A 21,608-nucleotide genomic window follows, 5' to 3' on the forward strand; every position below is an offset into this window, starting at 1 on the left:
TTTTTTGAAAATGATCTCTTCATATCGCCGCTTTTTCATCTTTTGAGTGTAGGCCCGGAATGTATTCCCTGATAATGCGGGTTACAATTAAATGTGGAGTTCCACAAGATTCGTTATGTGGGCCTGTACAATTCACATTAGGTTTGCTTGCCTTTAGGCAATACAATTCACCTAAATGCTCGTGAACACATATAAGTTGATATACTGTATGCAGATTCATTAATTAATTTGCTTGGCGAATGAAAAATAGCATACTGCCTGTAGGTGATGATAACGACGAGTATGGCAGGCACACAGCAGACGATGATGATGACCGCCAGGGCCAACAGCGCCCCCTCTGTGTAGCCGACAGTCTGCACAGCCTTCTTCACACTGGTCACTACTTCCGGGGTTCGGATTTCGAGAATGCGCCCGCCGGGGGGCATGAAGGGCTGGAACTCTTTGTTGATGTCAAGGAGTTTTCCGTCAAGAAACCTTGCCAAACGCATGTAAATGCTCATTTAGAAGTGGTGCCAGTATCAACTGCGCTTCTCACTGATCAGTTGGCATAGTTCTTACTTGTGGAGCTCCTGTCTGGACACGGCTCTATTTGTCAGCGGGTCAATAGCATAAATCATTAGGTCCGATTTAGTGTAGTCCTCTTGTTCCAGTCCATCGCCGTGACGATGGGGACCGATAGTTTCCACGAAAACCTTAGCCCCTGGAATCTGCTCCTGAACGTAGTGTTCCAAAATACTGCCAAGGAAAAATAGACCTCTTTGGTTAAACACAGGATGCACATTTAGCAGAATTAAGTGCCACATACCAAACACATGCACTCTTTTTTTCAACTTATTTAGTATCCTGACAGCAAGGGCACACTGCCTGCTGTGCAACATTGATTCCTGTCCCCGCGAAACACCTGCTCACAGCAGGGAAGGTGTGTTTCTATGTCTGTATGTACTGCACTAAAAAACAAAAATATATATCATCATCAAGCTCGTCAGGCTCTGAAAGTGTACCTGGCAAAATACATCATAACTTAGCACACGTTGTGTTGTGTATTAATTCTCCATGAAATAAACGTTTGTGCTTGATATTTCCAAAGACTTAGTATGCTGCCACGGTAGACTTGATGAGTCCCATTTTAGCAACCATTTAATACTCCCTGTAGCACAGGCCTGGGGTTGTGCTCAAGAAGTTGATAGTGAGAGGACTCTAATAACAACTCACATGGATCAATATTGTAAATCTAAACATATCTAGTATAGATATACAATACATACAATTATAGAATCATTGTTCATAGGTTAATTCAATAACGATCAGAGACGGTCTTCAAGCAGAACAGTAATCATTACCTGAGCAGTTTGGCTTTGTTTTTGTCCACATACGTCGGTGGGACGTTTGATACGACCACCTGCATGTCCAGCTGGTTCACCACTGACACCTGCACATGACAAAATGCAAATAAGCAAAAGTTGTTTGCCCACATGTCCCAATACTTAGGTCCACATAGTACATCTCTAATAATATACTTTTTAAAAATGTACTTTTAATGCTAGCACCAATACTCACCACTATCTCTGCCTTGCTGCTGTGTCCTCGCCCATAATCGTCCGTGGCAACCACCTCAAACCTGAAGTAGGACCGTCGCATGTTGCGGTACATGATGGCCGTTTTGACGACGCCGCTGAACGGCTCGATGACAAAGCCATCTTTGCTCTCCTTGGCGTCTTTACCGGCCAAGGGGGCGTTGATGAGGCGGTACGTCATGGAGCTGTAGTTGCCCGTGTCTTTGTCCAGGGCCTGTGAGATTGTAATCATTTGATGCTCTCATCAGCATAATCACACTTCAATAAGCAATATCAGCATAATCACGGCCATCATCAATATGATGATCATCATCCTTTTGGAATGTAATTAATTACATCATTGTTATTGTAGATGGATCAAAAGATTCTGGCAGGCGGTCTAAGCTGAAGGCCCCACATTGTCAACATGGAGAGACGGCTGTAGTACACGGTAGAGCGTAGTAGGGGGTAACAGCAAGAGAGATTTTTCTGAAAAGAATCTGTTTAATCTGGCAAGATTTGGGAGACCCGCTCTGTACAGCGACAACTGCCCCAAAGTCATGTTTTATTGACGACACGGAAAAAGAAATCAAGATTTCTTTTCAGTGCAAGAGCCAGGCTCACAAAGAGAGCCTTGAAACTATTGACCGCTTCAACCGAAGCTACTGCATGTATATTCATCTTTCATGACACAATGTGAAAGTGCCTGAACTAGCCTCAGATGGAATCATGGAGGCGGTTGTGAAATCCAACATACAAGAGTCAAAGGTTCAGTGTTAATTGTCATACACAAAGTGCAATACGAGGTGAAAAATTAATTTACAGCCGTTTTAAAAGGCAGACTTGCAGACGGTTTTATCATGTCTTCATTAAAACCTTCCATCGCAGTCTACTTAAGAGTGGAGTGCGCAGCTACAATCAAGCTTTGCTGATTAGCAGGCCACATGCCACAATTCTTGAAGATTTCTCGAATTGAACTCCCTTGATTCAGATTCTAACCTGTATTTATCTGCTTTTGTCCTTAAGAATGCAGTCGCCGATGCTGAGTGATTTTTGTCAAAATAACCTGCTGTATACACACTCATCTTGTATTAGGTTTGTGTTTTAAAATTTTAGATCACTTTACAAAATTGGGTCACCATGCAGAAATTTAAAGGTGGGGTTCCACAAGGTTCTCTACGTGGGCCTCTACAATTCACATTAGGTTTTGACATCTTGTCCATACGCTTGCCTTTTATGACCTTCAAATTATATAAACAAATGACACTGTACTGTTTTTAGTCTTATTGGGTGACCATGTGGAGAATAAAATGTGGGGTGCCACAGGGTTCTCTTGGTGGGCCTCTTCAGTTCACATTAGTTTTAAATGTATTTTTTTTCAGGCCATACAATTAAGTTAAGCATCACCCCAACATTAAACTGTAATACAGAGAAATTCTTTTTTTTCTCTAAAGATGATGTAGTGGGTTCTATTTGAGCTTGTAACATCAGCCTGCTTGGATTTATAATGCTTTTAACACACCAAAGAAGAGTCAAATGCTACTAAATGTCAGGTGCTTGGCACACCGTCTACAGCTTTAGACTTGGTTACAATGAAAAAGGTGGATTTGCAAAGGTCAGTAATATTTATGATGAGACTGCTGAGATCAACCTTCCCTTCATCTTTTGTATCACTTAGCCTTCTATTCAGTGTGATGGCCTAGCTCCTCCAGTCATAAATCATCCACACTGTGGCCCGGCTGGCTCCATCTATCCATCCACTCATGACTCATGAATATCTTCTTAATTAAATTTAGGAGAACGCAAGTTATTTAGATCAACTTCCTAACCTGTTCTGGCCCCCTCTTGTATTTACTCAGTGGCAATCATGGGAGAGAGACGTTACCATAAAACAGGTCGGGTCAGGGTTTGTATGAGCTTTCAATATCCATGTGCAAAAATGTCATGTGTTTGCAGCAGGGGAGTCTTTTACAATGACACTCATCTCTCCTTCCACTCAAGGCTGCAATCTAAGAATGAGCTCCAAACTGAAATCCAATATCGAAGCACATAGTTTGCCTTCCACAGACCAGGCAGATATCTCACGCTGGATCTGGGCTCATTAAAACATGCGGCTGTACTTCCCAAAACAGAGGTGCCACAACCCATTTTGCATCTCGGAAGGTATTTTTCAATAGTACCACAGTAGCTGTCTCCGAGACAGCTGAGAGATGTGCCAATTAGTTCATAAACAGAAGTCGATAGCACAGAGAGACAACCTTACAGGGAATCATGTTACTAAATATTAGCGGTTAAATAAATGTCAGGCACTTGCAGTACGGTGTGCTCTATGTACTTTCAATTAATTTAGCTGGATGCCCTAGTGGTTTGGAGACTTGAGTGAGCAAACCATATTATTTGACAGAAGAGGGTGTGAAAACATTGGAATAAAAGAGAGATCCGTGATGAATTCCAGTTGGTGAAATCCCATGAGAGAAGAGCACAGATATTACTAACTAAGAGGAGCTAAAGTTTCATCCTGATTCAGAACTCAATGGGAGATGATGTAAATTAATGCCAAAGAAGCCAAATCTATTTTTTTTCCCCAATCGTCATCAAATTCTGATACTGTTTGACAGTTCAGGTTATGACACTAGTAAATGTGGTCCAAATTGGTTATGAACACAAACACTCGTATCCCAAAATATCTTTCCCCAAAATGTAAAGAATAAAATAGTTTGTGCGGCTCCTTCTGGCATGCATGATTTGGCCACTGGGGGGCAGTGTAATGCAGACATGTAAACACAAACGAAGAAGACTTTGACACCTACTTTGAATCAGCAACTGCACAAATAGTAGTTTTTCTCAAAGGATAAAGATTATATATGCCTCTAAGTATGCTTATATCGTCTGTCTACACGTACTGTTGCATCTACGTCACAGTACCTGCACTTGCAAGACAGAAGTGAATGTTTTGGCATCCTCTGCCACTCCTCCGATGTAAAGAGAGGTGGTGAAAACGGGCGAGTGGTCGTTCTCGTCTTGGACGTCAATCACCACCACGGCTGTGTTACCTGAAATCAGAACGGACTCCGTTTGGAATAAGAAAGACGGGCATCACAGCAGCTCTACGAAAGAGTATCAAGCGAGTGCAGCGTGGCAGATGAAGACATTTCAAAGCCAGTCTGGTCCCACTTTGACGTTGCGGTCACTTGTCACCATAAAAGATAAGCCTCCATTGAGACCTGCGGCGCGACTTGACATCCGATGGCGGCGGGAAAAAAGAAATGTCTCCTATGAATTTAAAAACTTTAAAAGCCTCCTGGCAAGGAACATCACATTAAAGACTGTCGGCAAAATAGAACTGGGCAGCTATTACCTTTAGTGCCCGGAGGTGACAACACAGATGTTTACATTTGGTCTAAACTGAAAATGCCACTGCAACCGTTTTCTTTTCCTCCCCCTGCTCAGAGCAAGTAGAAATCCTCACGGAACAAAGATCTGGCTTGAAAGGAATAATTATGTGAGTTGACATTTACAGATCGGTTCCTTTGCTAATGAAGATTAAGTGTGCCCTTTTTTTATCTGAAACCCATATTGTTTTCAGTAAAACACAAATAAAAGCAGTTTCATTTTGCCCGTTTGTTTAAAACAACTATGAAGCTTAAAAACACAAACGTATAAAAGAGTCAAATGTCTATGTCCATGTCTGTTACAATATATTCTGTTGTTTTTGCAGGTTTTTTTTTTTTAAATTGCCATTTCACTATCTCTTTGTCCTCGTCACTTAATCTAACAGAGTATCGAAAGTCCCCAAGCATAAATTACAGTAAATGAAGCTTGAGCAATAGCATGCAAAGACATCTGTTAATTAGCATAGATGAGGATCTGCGCACAACTGAGAACTGTTCATGTCGTGATGTTTAAAGATGAGCTCATGGCCTCATCGAGTTATAGGATCATATCCTTAAAGATTAAAAAGCAATGGTCACACGTGCAGCATTTCCAATCCAATGAGCCAGTCAAACTCAGTCATTCAGGCAGAGACCCACTGCAGTCGGAACAAATTGTGAATTACGCAGACGTGAAGCCCAGACACCGAAAATAAAGAAATTAGAGCAACTCGTGTCAGACATTACAATCCGAAGATTGTGGCTTTTACCCAAACAAAAACAGGAGGTGTCTCTTTTTAAATCTGTTGACTGACAAGACCATAATGCTTATTTACGATTCAAACCTTCACTTAAGTCAGAAAATGGGAGCGCCGTGTAGTTAGAACGCTATTGATTTGTTGCCTGATTAAAAGCGCGACCTGACGAGAATTGAAGAGTCGCTAACGAACACCATGATGCAGAGCTTTATTCTTGGCGGAATGCTTAAGAGTTAAATTGTGTAAATGAAGCGAGCGCAGCATGTGGTAAACACTATAATTAAAGAAGAAAGCCGAGGAGCCGAGCATCAATTAAGACGCGCGCAAATTGGGAGGAGACAAGCGCCACTCGGGGGGGAAAAGACAGAAGGAATCCATAAATGGAGGACCGTAAACATGCAAACGCTGCAATTGTAATCATAACTGGGGGTAATTTTGATCAGAGAAAAAACATGAAGATGTCTAATGTTTTTGCAGTAATAGATGGTGATACAGCAACATAGGTGACATGAAAACAACTACGGGGAGCATCTAACAGAGTGAACCCTAGTTTTCTGCGGGGGATACTTTTTATCCGGAATGAGTGTAAATATGCGACAGGGAAAGACCATATCATTTTTTTTTTTTTTTTTGGAATAGTTTCACGTATTGTCATTTGGACATCTATGACTAGATAACAAGGTTTCTTTTGTTCTTTCCCCTCAAAAGGACCATCGGACCATGCTATGATAAGGAATGCAGAGGGCACCTCAAGAAGTGTGTATCATGGGAGGAGCGCCGACAATGACTGAATTTGGATTCCAGGACCATATCTCAGAATAAATCGTGGGGAAATTAAATGAAACATGCAAGTTTTGCAACTCAAGGTAAGAGACAACAACTACGATGTCTAACTTCATCCCACAAAGACAGGTAAGCTAACCTCACAGTTGAGCTAGCTCATAGCTGGTCAAACATGAGATATGTCAGTTATGTGTTTCATTGAGAAGAAAATAAAGTAACAGACAATACAGAGACCGGTTTGCGACCATGCAAAATGTGAATTGTGAAAATGTTAACTAAGTGCAAGGTGGCGAATGTGCAAATACAATGGATTTTACAGAAAGTTAGCAGATTAAGAGATTTACTTCTGACCGACACACGTTTGATTTACTCCCACCTCTGCTTTGAAACAATGCCATCCTTCCCATTGTACCAAACTGACGTGCACTGCCTGGCAGAAACAAGGCTATGCAAACATGTCAGGGTTATTTTCCACCAAGGCTGCTAAAGTGTGAAAATGGCTTCAAGGGCACAGAATGCCTGACACGGAGATGGATGCCAATGCTTTCCTACCACGTGTCCGCTCGCGTGTCCTCATTAGACAGTGAAATGCCGGCCTGGAGTTAATTGTCACGGCCGTTGTGACCCATCCTGCCTCAAAGGAGGCCAGTTCGTCAAAAATGACTCACTTACTCTTCGAGGGAGCTCGGAGATTGGAGGAGACCACCCTCATGGAGTCTGCTTCTACCTTGAGAACGTAGCTGGAGTTAGCCTCGTAGTCCAGCGGTTTGGCTGTGGATATTAATCCTGTTTTGTTGTTTAACGCAAACACACCTGCAATGGAGAAGGCAGTGAGATAATATATAAGAAGTAAGGGGTTATTTATATCCATCAAGTGTGAAATCAACCAAGTAAATCTTTAGTTAACTTGTCCATTTCAAAAAATAGCATGTCAGCAATTTAGCCAAATTTTGGCATCTCATTTCAACAAATTTGAATATCTGACGCAACAGAGTTTCCCCGACCAGATCTTGGCACTCAGCCTGATTGAAGAGCTCACACGTTCAATCGACAGCCAAAGTAGGCGGAAGCACCGTAATGCCAAAGCAAAAAGGAAAGCAGAGCTGAAGTTTTAGCACAAATTAGTGTTGGTTAACTCTGACAAGCGGCACATATTTGAATATTCAGCTGAGTATAGAGTAAAGGTCTTGTCTTTATTTAGTTACTCTGGCACAGGTGGGATATGTACGTTGATTATGTACATTCTGCCGAAGCGCTGCCTCCATGAGTGAAAATACATTTCCAAAATGGCCCTCGAAGTCACAGACCATCTTGCCCCGCTATCGACAGAAACTCAAACTGCACTTAACTACATGCCAGAAACTCGCAAACTACACTTAGTTAGCGGTCATGCAAATTAGCAAATGCAGCCAAGCGATGCCGCCACATAAAGCACTCGGCGTGCACTCACCTCCCTCGTTGCCCTCCACGATGGCGTACACGATGGTTTGATTGACAGCAGCCGCCAGGATGACTCCCACGGGGGTTCCGACCGTAGCTTCCTCGCTCACAGGCGGGAACCTGGGAACACATCAGTCGAGCAACGGCCGCCTTTAGCAACATTAAATATGGATACCCCTTACTCGGGGCCTTCTCTTTCCTCTGGTGGCTCGGCTGCAATCAGCTGAGATTTAAAATCTGTCAAGTACTTCCAATGCACCCCTTTCCTGCCCTCCTTCATAGCATCCTATTAAACATGAGCTGCAGTGGTGAGGATTAATGAAGTGCATTTTAGTATTTATTTTTCTAATGAATTTTGTCAACCATCATTGTTGATCTTAATTGAAATTTGGAGATTTCTTTGTTTACACAACTATTTCTACTAAGTACAGTGAATTATTTTGCACCCGAACTGCCGGCCCCCCCCGCCCCAAAAAAAAAAAACTGCATACGCAAATCAATAACATGGCGAAGAATTCAGAGGAAGTTTTAAAAGTTGTCGAAAAAACTGTTGAGAGATAGTGAGCTCTGGCTGGGAAACAGTAATTGTTTTACTTTTAGCGAACAAATCTGCACCAAAGCAGTTCAATAACACCTCCACTCACCGAGGTGTAGATAAGTGTGGTAGAGACGTAGACAGCGGATCTGTGAGTGCTATAAAAAAAATGAACCCTACGACTGACTGGATGGGGCCGGGGGAACTCATTTTATTTTCAGTGTGCTTCAGCAAAGCACTACTAATTGTTTTTTCGATAATGAATTTATACGTCAATGCATAAATGTCAGCCTAAATGTGGTGGTCGTAATGCAAAAAGAGCGTTTTTACAATGAATTAGCACACGCTTTGGCAAATGTCAGCGAGGAGAAAGAAAAAATAGCTTGGTCCAATTACTCAAGGTGACATTGGAAAATGACTGTGTCAAAAGTTCAACACACTTTGTTCGGAAATGACAGAGCCACATTTGAGGGGAGTCAAAATGACATTTTCTCTTAGGTAACCATCTATGTCATGTCTATGTGTCTAAATTATACACTCAAGTAAGCAATCTTCATGTAACTAAGAATTATCAAACCTCTTTTAAGATGATGTAAAATAGAATTGGACTAAGAGGTCTAAGGTAGAACCGAGAAACTGCCAAAGTTACAGAAAGAAGAAACACAGCTGAAGTCTTGAATCTTGGATTAGTTTGTCAAGTGGGACAAAGCCATTTTCCTTTGTGCTTTTAAAAAGACAGTTGTATGTTTTACTGTATATTGTCCTGATCTTGGAACTGATGTATCCATTTGTACTTTAGTTTTCATGCCAAAGATGGTGTCTGACAAACTGCAAATTAAGTGACGCAACCGTTTGAAAACATTGTACCTGTTCAACGAGACGGTGTTAATTCCAATCGGCGCATTTAATTTGGCTTGACGCTAGAAGCGCCGCAATGTGGAACTCCATCTCCAACTCCATTTGTCTTTGAAACGTTTATCCCAGTCTTGTGATATACCTGCATTCGGGTCCTCCTTCATCCCGCTGTTATCAATGCCTCCATTCCTTCTTCAGCAGCCGCAGCCTCTAATTGACATAAGCTCAGACCAGTGGGACGATTTAAAGCCCACTTGCTGTGGCGCTAGCGGCATTCAGAAAAATGCACAACATTCCCGTCTTGTTCAGGACTCGCTGCACTAGAGAGGTGTTGACGCCAGATGGACCACACTAACTGGAGCAAGCTGGGTTTACACTGATAACACGGGCACGCAGATGAAAATTGAAAAGTGACATCCGATAATTAAAAACTATGTGGCAGGTGAATGTGGAGATAAGAGCATGCGTTTTTTGTTTGTCTTCACATTATGAGGTATACACACACACACACACTCGCACACAGACTGAGTAATGAGGGTGTTGATAGATGTCGGCAATGATAAGGCGGCTCTCTGCGGATGTCTTTCTTATTGCCGCCGCCATTTCGTTTTGTCTCACTCATTATCTTGTTCGCCTACAAGCTCGTCTCTTTCCGCACGCGCTGTCCTTATGATCCATCATATTTCCCTCTTGTCATCATTCTTTATGTTCCTCTTCACAGTTCTCCCTCTTTCTCTCTTGTACGTCTTCATTTACGTCTAGCCTGAAGACACAGAGGTCTCTTCGAGGCAACTTTGTTGGCCTTATCAATGACAGACCATGTTATGTGGACAGAGATTCATTTTAATCCTGGAATAGGTGAAAAAAATCTAAATGGTCTGTATATGGTTCTGATTTCTGCCTTGATGTGTAAAGACTGAAAATGATTCCATGTCACTGGTTAGCGTTTTTACAATTTTGAGCTTTTGTGTCACAGAAGGTATTTTTCAAACCCACCTTTCCAAGCTAAAGGGCGACATCATGGAGACCCGTTTTTAAAATGTGACACACCTCATATGTGCTGACATGGCCGATGCTACACAAGAAATGACTCATTCTAAACGGTTTGAACAATTTCTCATATCCGCTGATGCTTAATTTGAATCAAATCCATCCGGGAGTAGTCCGCCATGACTAGTCCCACAGAGGCTGTCACATCCGTGTCTGAATGATAAAAATACTCTCTTTGTACTGTGTGGAACTTTCCCCTTCTTGCCATATCATACCTCTCTTCACTAAACCACATTTGCTCAAGCACAACGTCTTCATTTTTTTGTCTGCCAATCACTCTCCTCGGGTTCTCGCCGACTCTCGGAGCGTCTCTCTTTCCTTGCCTTTCTGTCAAGCAGTCGGCACCTCAACATTTGTCTTCCGCCTCTCCATGCTGCCACCTTGCCCTTGTGCTGTAATTGCCAAACGCGACTATCAAACGGCTTAAGAGTTGCTCTGAACCTGCGTGGCGGCACTGTTGAAATACAGAGCAGGCCTGAGAGGGGCTAAAAGTTTTTTTAAAATACAATGAAAAGAGGTGACTCCGCAAAAAGTAGCTTAATCAAACAATCCTGTGATATGACCTCTTTTGATGCTTATTATAAATAACCATTTGACTTCAAATCCTCTGCGAGGAGAAGCCTCAAAAAAGAATTCCTTGTTATCTGCAATCAAAAGCTCTTTGTCTCACCACTTCACTTCATCAATCTTTGTCATCTTTCATTATCCTTTGTCCCCAATTTTTACTAGACACTTGACAGCCGAGCCTCTTGTGCGCATCACTTATTGGGGTCATATCGCAATCACGCTTGCTGCCAAGTTTCCAGCTATTCCAGTGTCCACAATCAACACAAGGCAAAAACAGCAGCCGCTACTAATACTGCACGAACGTCCAAAGATTATGACCACTTTCATCAGGCAAACAGTGCGACAAATAGAAAGTCAGAACATGTAGTGGCCATGGCGGGAGGGGACACGGGCCAGAGTTAGCAGGGGTCCTTGAACCTTCCTGATGAGACCAGCAGGGGACCAGAAGAATCTTGTCTCCTGACATTTTGATTTTGATAGGAGCGTTTCAATAACGCTGTGTCCTTTTAAGTCTTTGGTCTTTTTTTTTTTTTTTTTTTTACCTGATAGCCTTTTAGTTAAAAAAGGATTTTCTATTTGCGGTCTTTCATGTCACTCCTGTGTGACCTCATCTACCAGCACGGGATGTCAGCCCGCCTTTACAAAGGGACTAAAGTTCCGTTTGGATTGAAATTCAAAAGCTCAACATGGTCAGACAAGTGTACAGAAGAGCGTATACAATGTGTTCTTGTCCAGAGGCAAGTGAGGCATTTAATGTCAATCTGCCTGGCCATCATGTTGACTGTGGCTATCTCCTTATCTATCCGTCGAGTCTTTACCTTGCTCTTGTGCGCACTTCAGTCTGACAGCTGTTCGTCTGCCGCTTTAAATGCCCTGCTTGCATGTCAATCTGTCCTTTTTCGCTACACTCATTCACACTATTATATCTCGATTGTAGTGTCCCCGCACCTCTCGTTTCAGTCCAGCTTGACTGACGTTCAATCTCACGGTCTCTTTAAAGCACTTCAACACCAGTTACGTTAAAGAGTCTGTTCGCGGTCGTCTCGAATGCCTTCTAAAAACATGTCACATGACGGAGATGTTCAGAGACAATGACAAACACTTGTAAATATCAGTCCTCAACACTGCCCAAGCAGCATTTTCGCTCAGTGTGTTGACTAGAAAGATGTTATTTTGGGATGTTTGATCCACCAACGCTTCCATAAGACACTCGAAGCTAGACAAACCAAATGGTTTCTCTGTATATGCTCGCTTCTTTGGTTCGTTTTCCGAATAGTCAACATTCCAAACCACTTAGGCCCGCTGTAGACTGTAGAGCAACATGGCTGAACATGATTAAAACTGGCATCCTCGAAAAAAAGAAAATACAACTCACACCCGCACACCAGATAGTTGACCCTTGCGCATACAACCAAATCACAGCAGTGGAATAAGTGTGACCGGGTGTTTATTAAACCACAAACAACATGGCGTGATTGTCAACGAAGAAGCAGATAGCCCTGGCCACTGTAGCCATATTGTAATAATAAAGTGCAAACAGGTGAGAAATACAGTGAAGGAGTGTGGCACCCATGTTGTGGAGTGTTGCATGTATGCTAGTATATGTCAGAAAATGTTTCTTCTTGGATTTTTTCCTAGCGGCACCTCCAGGACATTACTGGAACAGCAACAACACCTACTTACAGTATGAGCAGTCTGGTCATTGGATCGCAGTCTTATTTTTTCGTTTGTCTTCAAACGCAAAGTCACGGGAAAAAAAACATCTGAGACGGCTGGGTCATTAAAGAGTTTGAGATTGTTATCCATCTTAACACTTTCTTCCTTAATTAGTTGAATCAGATAGAACGGATTACCTTTCGAGCCCACTGGTGTGTGTGCGTGTGTGTGTGTGTGTGTGTGTGTGTGTAGGTGTGCGTCTTTGCTGCAAAACCGAACCGTTCTATCAGTTCCAAGAGCGAGATTAAGGATTGCGCCTGTGGAGTTGCAATGAATTAACGCCGGATCAATTTGCCAGAAGTAATAGATGCATCGCTCAATGTACAACCGACAGCTGTGGTTCCGCTATTGCCCCACCGCCTGAAAAAAAGAAATCCCCGGACTTTGCACTCAGTGCCAGAGATTCCTGAACAGAACGTGTGACAAGGCCAGATTCATCAGACTCTCTTGGCATGAATTAGCGCGGTATCGCCATCTCCGTAATGGCGCAAGACAAAGCAACAGCTTGTCACGTGTGATCGCGCCACAAAGCTTGGATGTTTAGAGGTGATTTGGCTCTGAACTCTTGCAATCGTGTGATAATTAGATTCATTAAGCTAGTAACGGGCTGCGGGGCATTGTGGCAGAATGGGTGGAAACACTCACACGCTAGTCCAAAAAGCACACATGGAAGTGACACGCACACATGCGTGAGCTCACCGTTGTTTTAAATAATCTGTCAGTGGGCAATATTTTCTGTCTTTTCACTTAATCCCCACACTGCTAATTGCCAGTGGGCACTGTTAAGTATTCATGTGTGTGTGATGTGGACTGCATACTGATGGTGCAGGTGCAAAGACACTCCCATAGTGAGCGTGTCACATGAGAGGCTGCAGAGGGGCCGCTATAACTACATATTGCTGGCATCAGGCCAAATCTATGCTACTGGTCAGTCCACGTTGGTAGGTATTATTTTAAAAAAGAAGGAAAAAACAATCATCAATCTAAAGTGTTGAAAATGGCTGGCGCTCATTGATCTAATGTTAATTGTTGAGCAAACATGCTGTTTTGAGGTCTCCTGAAAAGTGAGGATTTTGGAGGTACAAGGATTTTGCCCGACGCCACTGACATATCTGCCGTGGCTTGGGATTCTCTGTAAAAGATGTAAATTGTGGATATGGGCAAACATTCCTCACGTTATTGTGCACGTTTTAAATATCGTGAGTGAGCATGCGTTGGTTACTGGTTTTGAAGTTATACCGCGGTTTTAAAAAGTTACGGTTTCAGAACTGGAACTTTCCATCAGTGGATTGAGCTTTTATTTCTGGAGTTGTCAGGACAGGCAGTCCCAAGACCCTCCCCCACCCATTGAGCGAGCCTGACAACTTTTTCAGTTCTTTTGAGAATTTTGAGGATATAGAGGAAGCATATGCAAAACATCCTTAACATTCTTAAGAGTGGCTGCCATACAGGCAATACTTCCATGATGTTATAAAATTCCAGCGACATGAGCTAGCATGTGTACCATCTGTGAAATAAATATTATAGACTTGCTAGCAAGACAAATGCATAGCTATAACTCTGCTGCTTGTCTCTCCACGCAAACCCACTCCAGAGACCACATCACAGCAGTCCTCCGTGAACTTAACTGGCTGCCGGTCCGCCACAGAATCAACTTCAAAATCCTACTTTCGACCTACAAATCCCCGAATAACCTCGCTCCCACCCACATCACCAACGTCTTCCAAAGTCACATACTCTCCCAGTCCCTCAGGTCCGGTAGTGCCAATCGTCATGTAAAAACAGTCACTAAATCTAAGACCTAGGTTGACCGGGCCTTCTCCGTCGTTGGAATTAAAATGTTGATTTACCATTATTGAAAAGAAGGAGACATTTGAAGTTGTTCATATTTAGATAGAGTAGCTAACTGAGTCTGTAACAACATGAAGTAGAATTTGAGTCAGCACCTCAACCTCTAACAAAGTTGATTAACACAGGACAGTTTAAAAAGTCTTCTTTTCAGCCTGAGGCAATCACATTAATTTGTCCCTGATTATCTGTTAGTCCATCCCAATACATTGTTGGGCCCATCCTATCCAATCTATTGAGCCTTATGCCATCCGTCCCGTCATAATCCATTCACCGACGGATGGCCTTGAATACACCTGCTCCTACATCAGAAAAACATCAAGCGGCTGATCCACCAAGCTTGGACAATGCACCCAACCATCTATCCATCCGTCTGTTTTACAATCAATCGACTAGGAACAGGAGAGCGCCGCAACCAAGAGATTGCAATTCTTCACAGGAGAAACGGGAGATGACACGTTGCTGCACATCTACTCTCCTATTCATTGTGATTCCACTGTTCAGTATACAATCAATATTACATATTCAGCCTTGCCCATGGCTCAGTGACTGCTGCTTGAAACCATAAAAATTCATTAAGCTGCATTAGTAAGCCTTTAAAACCACAATGGTGCAAAGGTAAGCCCCTGTTCAATAATACCAGGTCTAATTAATTCCAATTGTTTGAGCAGTCACACACATACGTACTCATACACGCATTGATTGGAAAACTAGAGCGATTAGGCACACACGGGTTCAAAAAGATGCAGCCTCACATAAACGGGCAAGAACATGATTTTAGCTGGGAGATATGTTCCATATTCATGACGGCCGCATTGAAATGACTGCATGGCAATACTCCGCTCTCTCCTTTGCCGAAAATCGCGTCATATTCCAAGAAATGAAAAATCCAATTTGATCAAAATGGTAAATTGAGTGCACTTACTTTATATAGCCCTTTTTCTTGATCATATTTTTTACAAAGCCACATTCACTCTTCTCTTTCAAACGTATCGAAGTGTAGCCTGCACCGGCGCGTCGACACACTTTAACTTACTTTAACCTCCAGGATCCCATGCCATACCAAGCCCAAGGGCAGAACAAAGGATGTTTTTTCTCTTTGGTCCCAGTTTAAATTCATCTACGTTGCTACTACCTTGCTAGCGCTAAACGAGTTGGTCTCTCAGGTCCGGTGACCAAGTTTCCAAACTCAGATATTCCCATAAGTGCTTCCTTAGTGAACCGCGTACGTAGCTACTTCACACGTACGGAGACATCCAAACGGTCCTCTCTGATGACAAAATGACGCGTTCGGACTCAAATGGGAAAATTCTGATTCGGCATTCTTTTTTTAATGGCCAATTCGCTACTCATTTGGAGTCACCACCCATTGGTGCACAGCCCTACTCACAACTATACTTAGTCTAATCTAGTTGACCACAAAGCGATTTATCTGATGTGTCAATATCAACAAGTGGGTACACTGTTCAGTCATATGAGACTACACCGGGAATAGTCATAAACATCTCTCTCTGACTCAAGTGGAAGAATTGAGTCTCCAGTTCTAAAAAAGTGAGAAAACGTACACAGCCATCTAAATGGGTTTCTTCACTATTAAGCAAAGTAGCGCATCTGACAAGAAGTGAGATCAATGCCTTCGCCGCCGCCTCATTCTGAGGAGCCGAGATGACGGGCATATGGCGGAATAAACGTAGGCGGGAAACAGCGGGAAATGAGAGGCTGTCATATAATTGAAAAAGAAAGCAGTGTCAATACATGTTAGATGTGAGGATGGAACGCTCTGAGGAGGAAATTGTCTGACATCGCACCTCTTTGCTCACTGTTGGGGGGGGGCGACCCTCTGGAAGGAGGGTGTTTGAGATGCATTTGAAGTCATAAGACACAGTATTCTGTGTGCATATTGTTTTTTGGATGGACAGGTTTAACAAATGTGCAAACACATTGTGCTAAGTTTACTGAGAGAATTTAAAAATTTAAATTGTTGTGTAAACATGACAGCAGTTGAGTGTCACAACCTGCACTTCAGTCCAATTGAGCTTGACGCATGGGGGCAATGGTTCAATGACTCAAACAGCAAAACAAGAATCTAGGTTCCTTTTATTCAAATTGAAAATACAGTAATCCCCCCTCATTCGCGCGCATTTTGTTTTATGCGGTCTAAATTTGAAAGGAATGAAAACCAGAAGGATTTCAGCTCAACCTTGTTTTTGATAATGATTATTGAATGTCAAATCCTCTTCAATCCTGCTTTTTACGCCTACTGAAAGTGAGTTGTAGGTTCATTTTTCTAATGTACTCCTTTAGGCATGATTTTTTATGTATATGGCCAGATAAGAAAAAAACGGGATTTGATTTGAAATGACTGATAAGCACAGATGTCAGCGATTTAATAGACTGACCCAACTTTTAGTCGACTACGAACAATCGAACAAAGGTTGCTCAACCCCGATATGCAACAATTTGCATTGTGGCATGGGCGTCAAATATGCGTTAATAAGCGGCTAAAAGTTTATATTCATATCCTTACGCAAACTTTCATTGAAACGTTGTGACAATCAAAGCAGGAGCTCTCACAACTTTGCACTCGGTGGGCGTACCTGTATTCCTCCTGAGTAAAGATGGGAATAATGGAGGGCTGAAGGACGGTGATCTCCACCAGCGTGGTGTTCTCCTTGACCGGCTCGCCGTCATCATAGGCCACCACAACCAGCTGACAAACGAGGGAAAAGTCGCAACACTAGATATTCCAAATGACCAAAATAATTGTTTTGCGGTAAACATTTATTTACATGGGGTTCAGTAATGAGTGCGTGTCCCAATGGAGTGCTTATTTCCTTTGCTTCCTTATTTAAGCGGGGTTAATTGCCAATGGCTGCACCCAAAGCAATCTAAATTAGAGCCAAACGTTAATATAAATCTCATCAAAGCAACATGTTTGGTTCCCCTTGGAAATGGTCAATTGAGCTGTACTAGCCTTCATTCCACATTATTGCAATTTCGGCTCTAACAAGGGACCTTCTATACTATTAGCTTTTTATTTATTTTTTTTAGACACACTGATTTGGTAGTTGGGTGGTTCCTACTGACAAATATCATTTTTAAAATGTAGCTGTTTCTGTCCTTGTTTCTCAGGTGGTGTTCTAACCAATAATTGCACAATTTTTCAGCGGTTAGTAAGGGCTGAGATAAAAATTGGAGGTCTTGAGAGGTTTTTGAATCTGTTCTGCGTTAATTAAATCCCAGCAAAAAGATAGAATTAGCATAGCCCAGAGAGAGCCCCACTACAGACAACTCGGAAAAGGCTATTTTTGAATCTGATAAACTACCACGCTACATTGGGTTGGGATATGAAGACTTTACTTCAAAATGATCATGTGATATATAAATCAAAAGCATTTTTTACTCGGAAAATACTGTAAATTGTATGTATACTTACACTGAATTTGAGGTTGGGCTCCTCATTCAGGTTGACTCTTGTAATCACATTTCCACTCTGTTCCTCCACCTCAAATATACTGGCAGAGTATGAATAGGCCTCCTGATCCACTTTATAGCGCACCACACCAGCTGGCGTTCCCTATGAAGACAAGAAACAGTGCTTGGGAAGCAAAACTACTGCAAGTTTATCTCAGTTCTTTTGCGTTGCCACCTAAATTGAAAGTACCAAGAATTCATCAGGATGTAATCACACTATTAAATTTTCTGGTGTTAACGGAAATTAGTGTGGGCCAAATACAAAACAGTGTGTGCTGCTTACAAAGTGTGGGATAAATTATACCCAGGTTGGCATACCTTAAATGAAGTAATAATGGCGTCATGAATTAATGGGACTGAATTTGCTCTAATAAAGTCACAGTTCTGATGTTTCGAGTAAGAATATTGGCTACGGACTTCCTGTTAGCATGAGTCCCTTGACTATGCTTGAATTGTCTTGAAAAACTCCTAAATTGGGTCACATATCTCAAGGCACCACTGTACCAACCGTAATCCGCTGTATTATACTGGTAAAGTCTGTTTTGACCCACCCACCTCCTGTTTTATTTGGTCCACAGTCAAACCTCTCAACATGTACACACCGTTTGAATCAAGTAATCAAGTGGGGTTTTTTTTAGAGCCGGGAGACCAAGTGAGCAATTACCTGTGCTGCCATGAAAGGGTGCCGAGTCAGCAGTCGAGAAGTAAATTGAAGTAGTGGAGGGTGTAAATGACATAAACACCTACATAAATATGCATCGGTGAGTGGTAAGGGTGCCATCGACTTGCTTGTCGGAGCACGTGGGCGCAGCTTTATTGCGTCTCACCGACAGAAAATTGTTAGTTTTCTTGACCACAGAGGGAACAGCTTGACGCTAATGCTCAAGCCTGAATCGATGCAACTCAGTTGACAGCAATCGTGTGACTTTAAAGGAAGTCTGCAGTTAGTACAATTTTTGTAATTTCACTTGCGGTGATTATAACGCTTGGGGTAAAAAGTTTGAAAATCTCTCTGTGATTTAACGTCCCCAATGACGTATCACAGAGCTGTTCAATACTAAAAGCCCGGCTGACATACCAAGAAATGGCACCCTGGGAGCTAAAATAAAACAGGAGAGAAAGACAAAGGCATTGCAAGTGTACACAGGGGATAATAAGTGTCATTATCTTCCATCATTCCCATGCACAATGTCCCCGGCTCGGTTGAATAAAAGCAAGCTGGAGAGGCTCACCGCGGGGTCAGAGTCGTTGGCCATCACCGTGGTTACGATAGTTCCTTTGACAGCATTTGGCGCGACCATGCCACGGTACATTGGCTGGCTGAAGACAGGAGCAAAGTCATTCATGTCCTGCGGAGAAATGAACACATCATTGCTGATGTATCAGCCTTATTTTAATCAAACGGCACAAATGTAGGTCCAAATAGCTTTAGCTGTGTGTTTATGACTTTTGAAAGAACATGCTTTGCTAGGTAACAGGAGCGTATGTTAAAGTACTGGAGCATGAACAAAACAAAATTGTGCACTGGATGGCGAGTGGAGGATGGCCAGTGTTCTTTTGATCAGCTTTCCAGTGGAGTCCATTAAAATCACCCATCAAAAAACTCTTAATGGATGATAGAAAGGAGGAAGCGAGAGTACACAAGACGCTTAATGAGAAGAAATAGAAATAACTTCAACATACGAACGTACATAAATGGAGAAATCTGTCAACAACATATTTTAAAAAACAACCGAGTAACAGTGTATTTTCCACAGCTAATCATCATACGGGTTGGAGAGAAGAAAATGAGTACTAAGGGTTCATATGGATATTTGCACTCCACGTGACATGGTATTTTGGTTGTTTGTTTTCTTGCTATTACAACCCAGACCAGCCCTTTCATTAAGCTCCATGACATTTGTTTTGTGAGCCGACAGAAAGTCATATCTTTGCCAAAGCCAATATAAAACAACAGCAGAAAACGGCAGTTTGGCCTCCATTTAAATGAACTCTACCTTGGCCTGCGCTATAACCCCTCATCAACACACAAGTGTTTGTTAGCATAATCGCGATTCCAGGGAAACGTATCGCGAGACGTTCAAAACATTAAGACATTTGCATAACGTTCAAAGGTGAAGGTAAAATAAACAACTACAAGGTTCGCACAATATTTAGCATTCACTGTCGGATCCAGAACACGTGCACACAAACGCACCGTGATGGTGACAGTAACGGAGGCCAAACCCGGAGGCATAGTCCCCTCAGCATCCAGAGCCTCCACGGCGAACGTGTAAGAAGAATTGGAGGGGGTCAAGGCCTCAAAGTCCAGAACTCTCCGCACGTACAACTCTCCTGTGATTGGGTTGATGCGAAAAAGCCGAAGAATCTCCTCACTGGAACCGTCGGTTCTGATGCGATAGGTGAGGTTGGAGCCCAGATCGGCGTCGATCGCCTAAGCGGGACGGAGAATTAGTGAGAAAAAGTAACTGACGCCCTCTCAAAAATGATTTGCGATTTGGAACACAGCGAGGGAATCGGATTGAAATTGCTGCCAGTCGTCGTCACGATCGGCTGATTGGTCCAAACAGTTGTCGACACAGTCACCGATCCACTCACATGTAGCCTAAGAATCACGGTGCCTTTGGGGCTGTTCTCTGGAAGGTTGACGTTGTACGTTTGTTGGCTGAATACAGGGCTGTTGTCGTCCACGTCAAGAACTGTGACCGACAGCGTCAGTCTGGACCGCCGCGGGTCCACGGCGCCGTCCCAGGCCTCCACGATCAGAAAGTAGTGACCCTTCACCTTGGTTGTGAGAGTTTGAAATATCACTCACGCATGTTTAGTGTTACAGGTGACAGAATTAGATGTGAATGTATACTTCTCTGTCCAGCGGCAGCATGGTTCTGATGACTCCCGTGGCGTTGATTGAGAAAAGCTTTTGATGGTTGACTAGTCGGTAGTGAACCTGACCGCTCGCCCCCAGATCTGGATCGGTGGCCTGGTGTAAATTAGGTCAAAATACAAATGCAGATCTGATACAGATTCAGGATTTGACATATTCTAGTTCAGAGGCTTACGTATTTCCAATACAGTACCCGAACTACTGGATTCAAGGGAACACAATGTCTACCGTTTCACTCGTTTATTTCTATAGGTGACAAAGCTTTTAGCCTTGGCAGATGCCTCTTGTTCGACCCACTTTTTTTGCCTTCATTCTTCAACTTCTTTTCTGACTCCTGACAAAAGAAATATGCATGTCTTTTTTTTCCCCTACATCTGTTGATTCTTTTTTTTCTGAGTAAGACGGCGGGAATCAAAAGCACTTTATTACAAGTTGCCATTGTTCAAACATCAAATGTCTACAGTTAATGAGATGGCGGTTTCAATTTTCGGAAGTACCTTGTCTTACTTCCCCCCGTTGCGCTTCGTTTAGTCACGCAAACGGCCTCCTCTTCCGATAAGTGCGATAGCTCCACGCCATCCCTCTCGCCCAACGCAACGAGGTGGCAAATTGCGAGGCGAAGTTCCATTCATGCTGTGTAATGAGGGCTCAACTTATGCTGTTATTGTTCTGGTGACATTAAAGCAGATGAAACCATATCTAATTCTTTTTGCTACGGTGCTTTTAGTGAACCAAAATAGACCCACAAATATTTTAAAGGCATTTAACAGTTTT

The 21,608-nt window shown here is 42.7% G+C and overlaps 2 protein-coding genes across 6 annotated transcripts in view; one reads left to right on the forward strand and one right to left on the reverse strand.

Annotated features, from left to right (window-relative positions):
- LOC147128915 (glycylpeptide N-tetradecanoyltransferase 1-like) overlaps nucleotides 1-21,608 on the forward strand; it is a 139,326-nt gene that overhangs the window by 15,134 nt on the left and 102,584 nt on the right. For 3 of the 4 annotated variants that reach the window (XM_086016753.1, XM_086016752.1, XM_086016751.1), the window contains one exon: nucleotides 6,391-6,548. The gene's annotated coding sequence lies outside the window, so the exon portion shown is untranslated. Of the gene's footprint in view, nucleotides 1-4,992; nucleotides 5,056-6,390; nucleotides 6,549-21,608 lie in introns of those variants that run through there. The other variant, XM_086016754.1, reaches the window with a different exon arrangement.
- Nucleotides 1-21,608, reverse strand: part of LOC147128916 (protocadherin-15-like) — an 89,499-nt gene that overhangs the window by 14,594 nt on the left and 53,297 nt on the right. For both annotated transcript variants that reach the window (XM_086016756.1, XM_086016755.1), the window contains 13 exons: nucleotides 20,811-20,930; nucleotides 20,549-20,734; nucleotides 20,148-20,384; nucleotides 19,183-19,299; nucleotides 17,913-18,053; nucleotides 17,074-17,186; nucleotides 7,916-8,025; nucleotides 7,138-7,278; nucleotides 4,479-4,606; nucleotides 1,558-1,788; nucleotides 1,341-1,429; nucleotides 559-735; nucleotides 256-474 (listed from right to left, as the gene is read on the reverse strand). In XM_086016756.1, coding sequence (XP_085872882.1) covers nucleotides 256-474; nucleotides 559-735; nucleotides 1,341-1,429; nucleotides 1,558-1,788; nucleotides 4,479-4,606; nucleotides 7,138-7,278; nucleotides 7,916-8,025; nucleotides 17,074-17,186; nucleotides 17,913-18,053; nucleotides 19,183-19,299; nucleotides 20,148-20,384; nucleotides 20,549-20,734; nucleotides 20,811-20,930 — 2,009 coding nt within the window. The remainder of the gene's footprint in view (nucleotides 1-255; nucleotides 475-558; nucleotides 736-1,340; nucleotides 1,430-1,557; nucleotides 1,789-4,478; nucleotides 4,607-7,137; nucleotides 7,279-7,915; nucleotides 8,026-17,073; nucleotides 17,187-17,912; nucleotides 18,054-19,182; nucleotides 19,300-20,147; nucleotides 20,385-20,548; nucleotides 20,735-20,810; nucleotides 20,931-21,608) is intronic.

The sequence above is a fragment of the Filicampus tigris genome, chromosome 19 (genome assembly GCF_054856515.1).
Source record: "Filicampus tigris isolate MCC_2025a chromosome 19, RoL_Ftig_1.0, whole genome shotgun sequence".
Lineage (NCBI taxonomy): Eukaryota > Metazoa > Chordata > Actinopteri > Syngnathiformes > Syngnathidae > Filicampus > Filicampus tigris.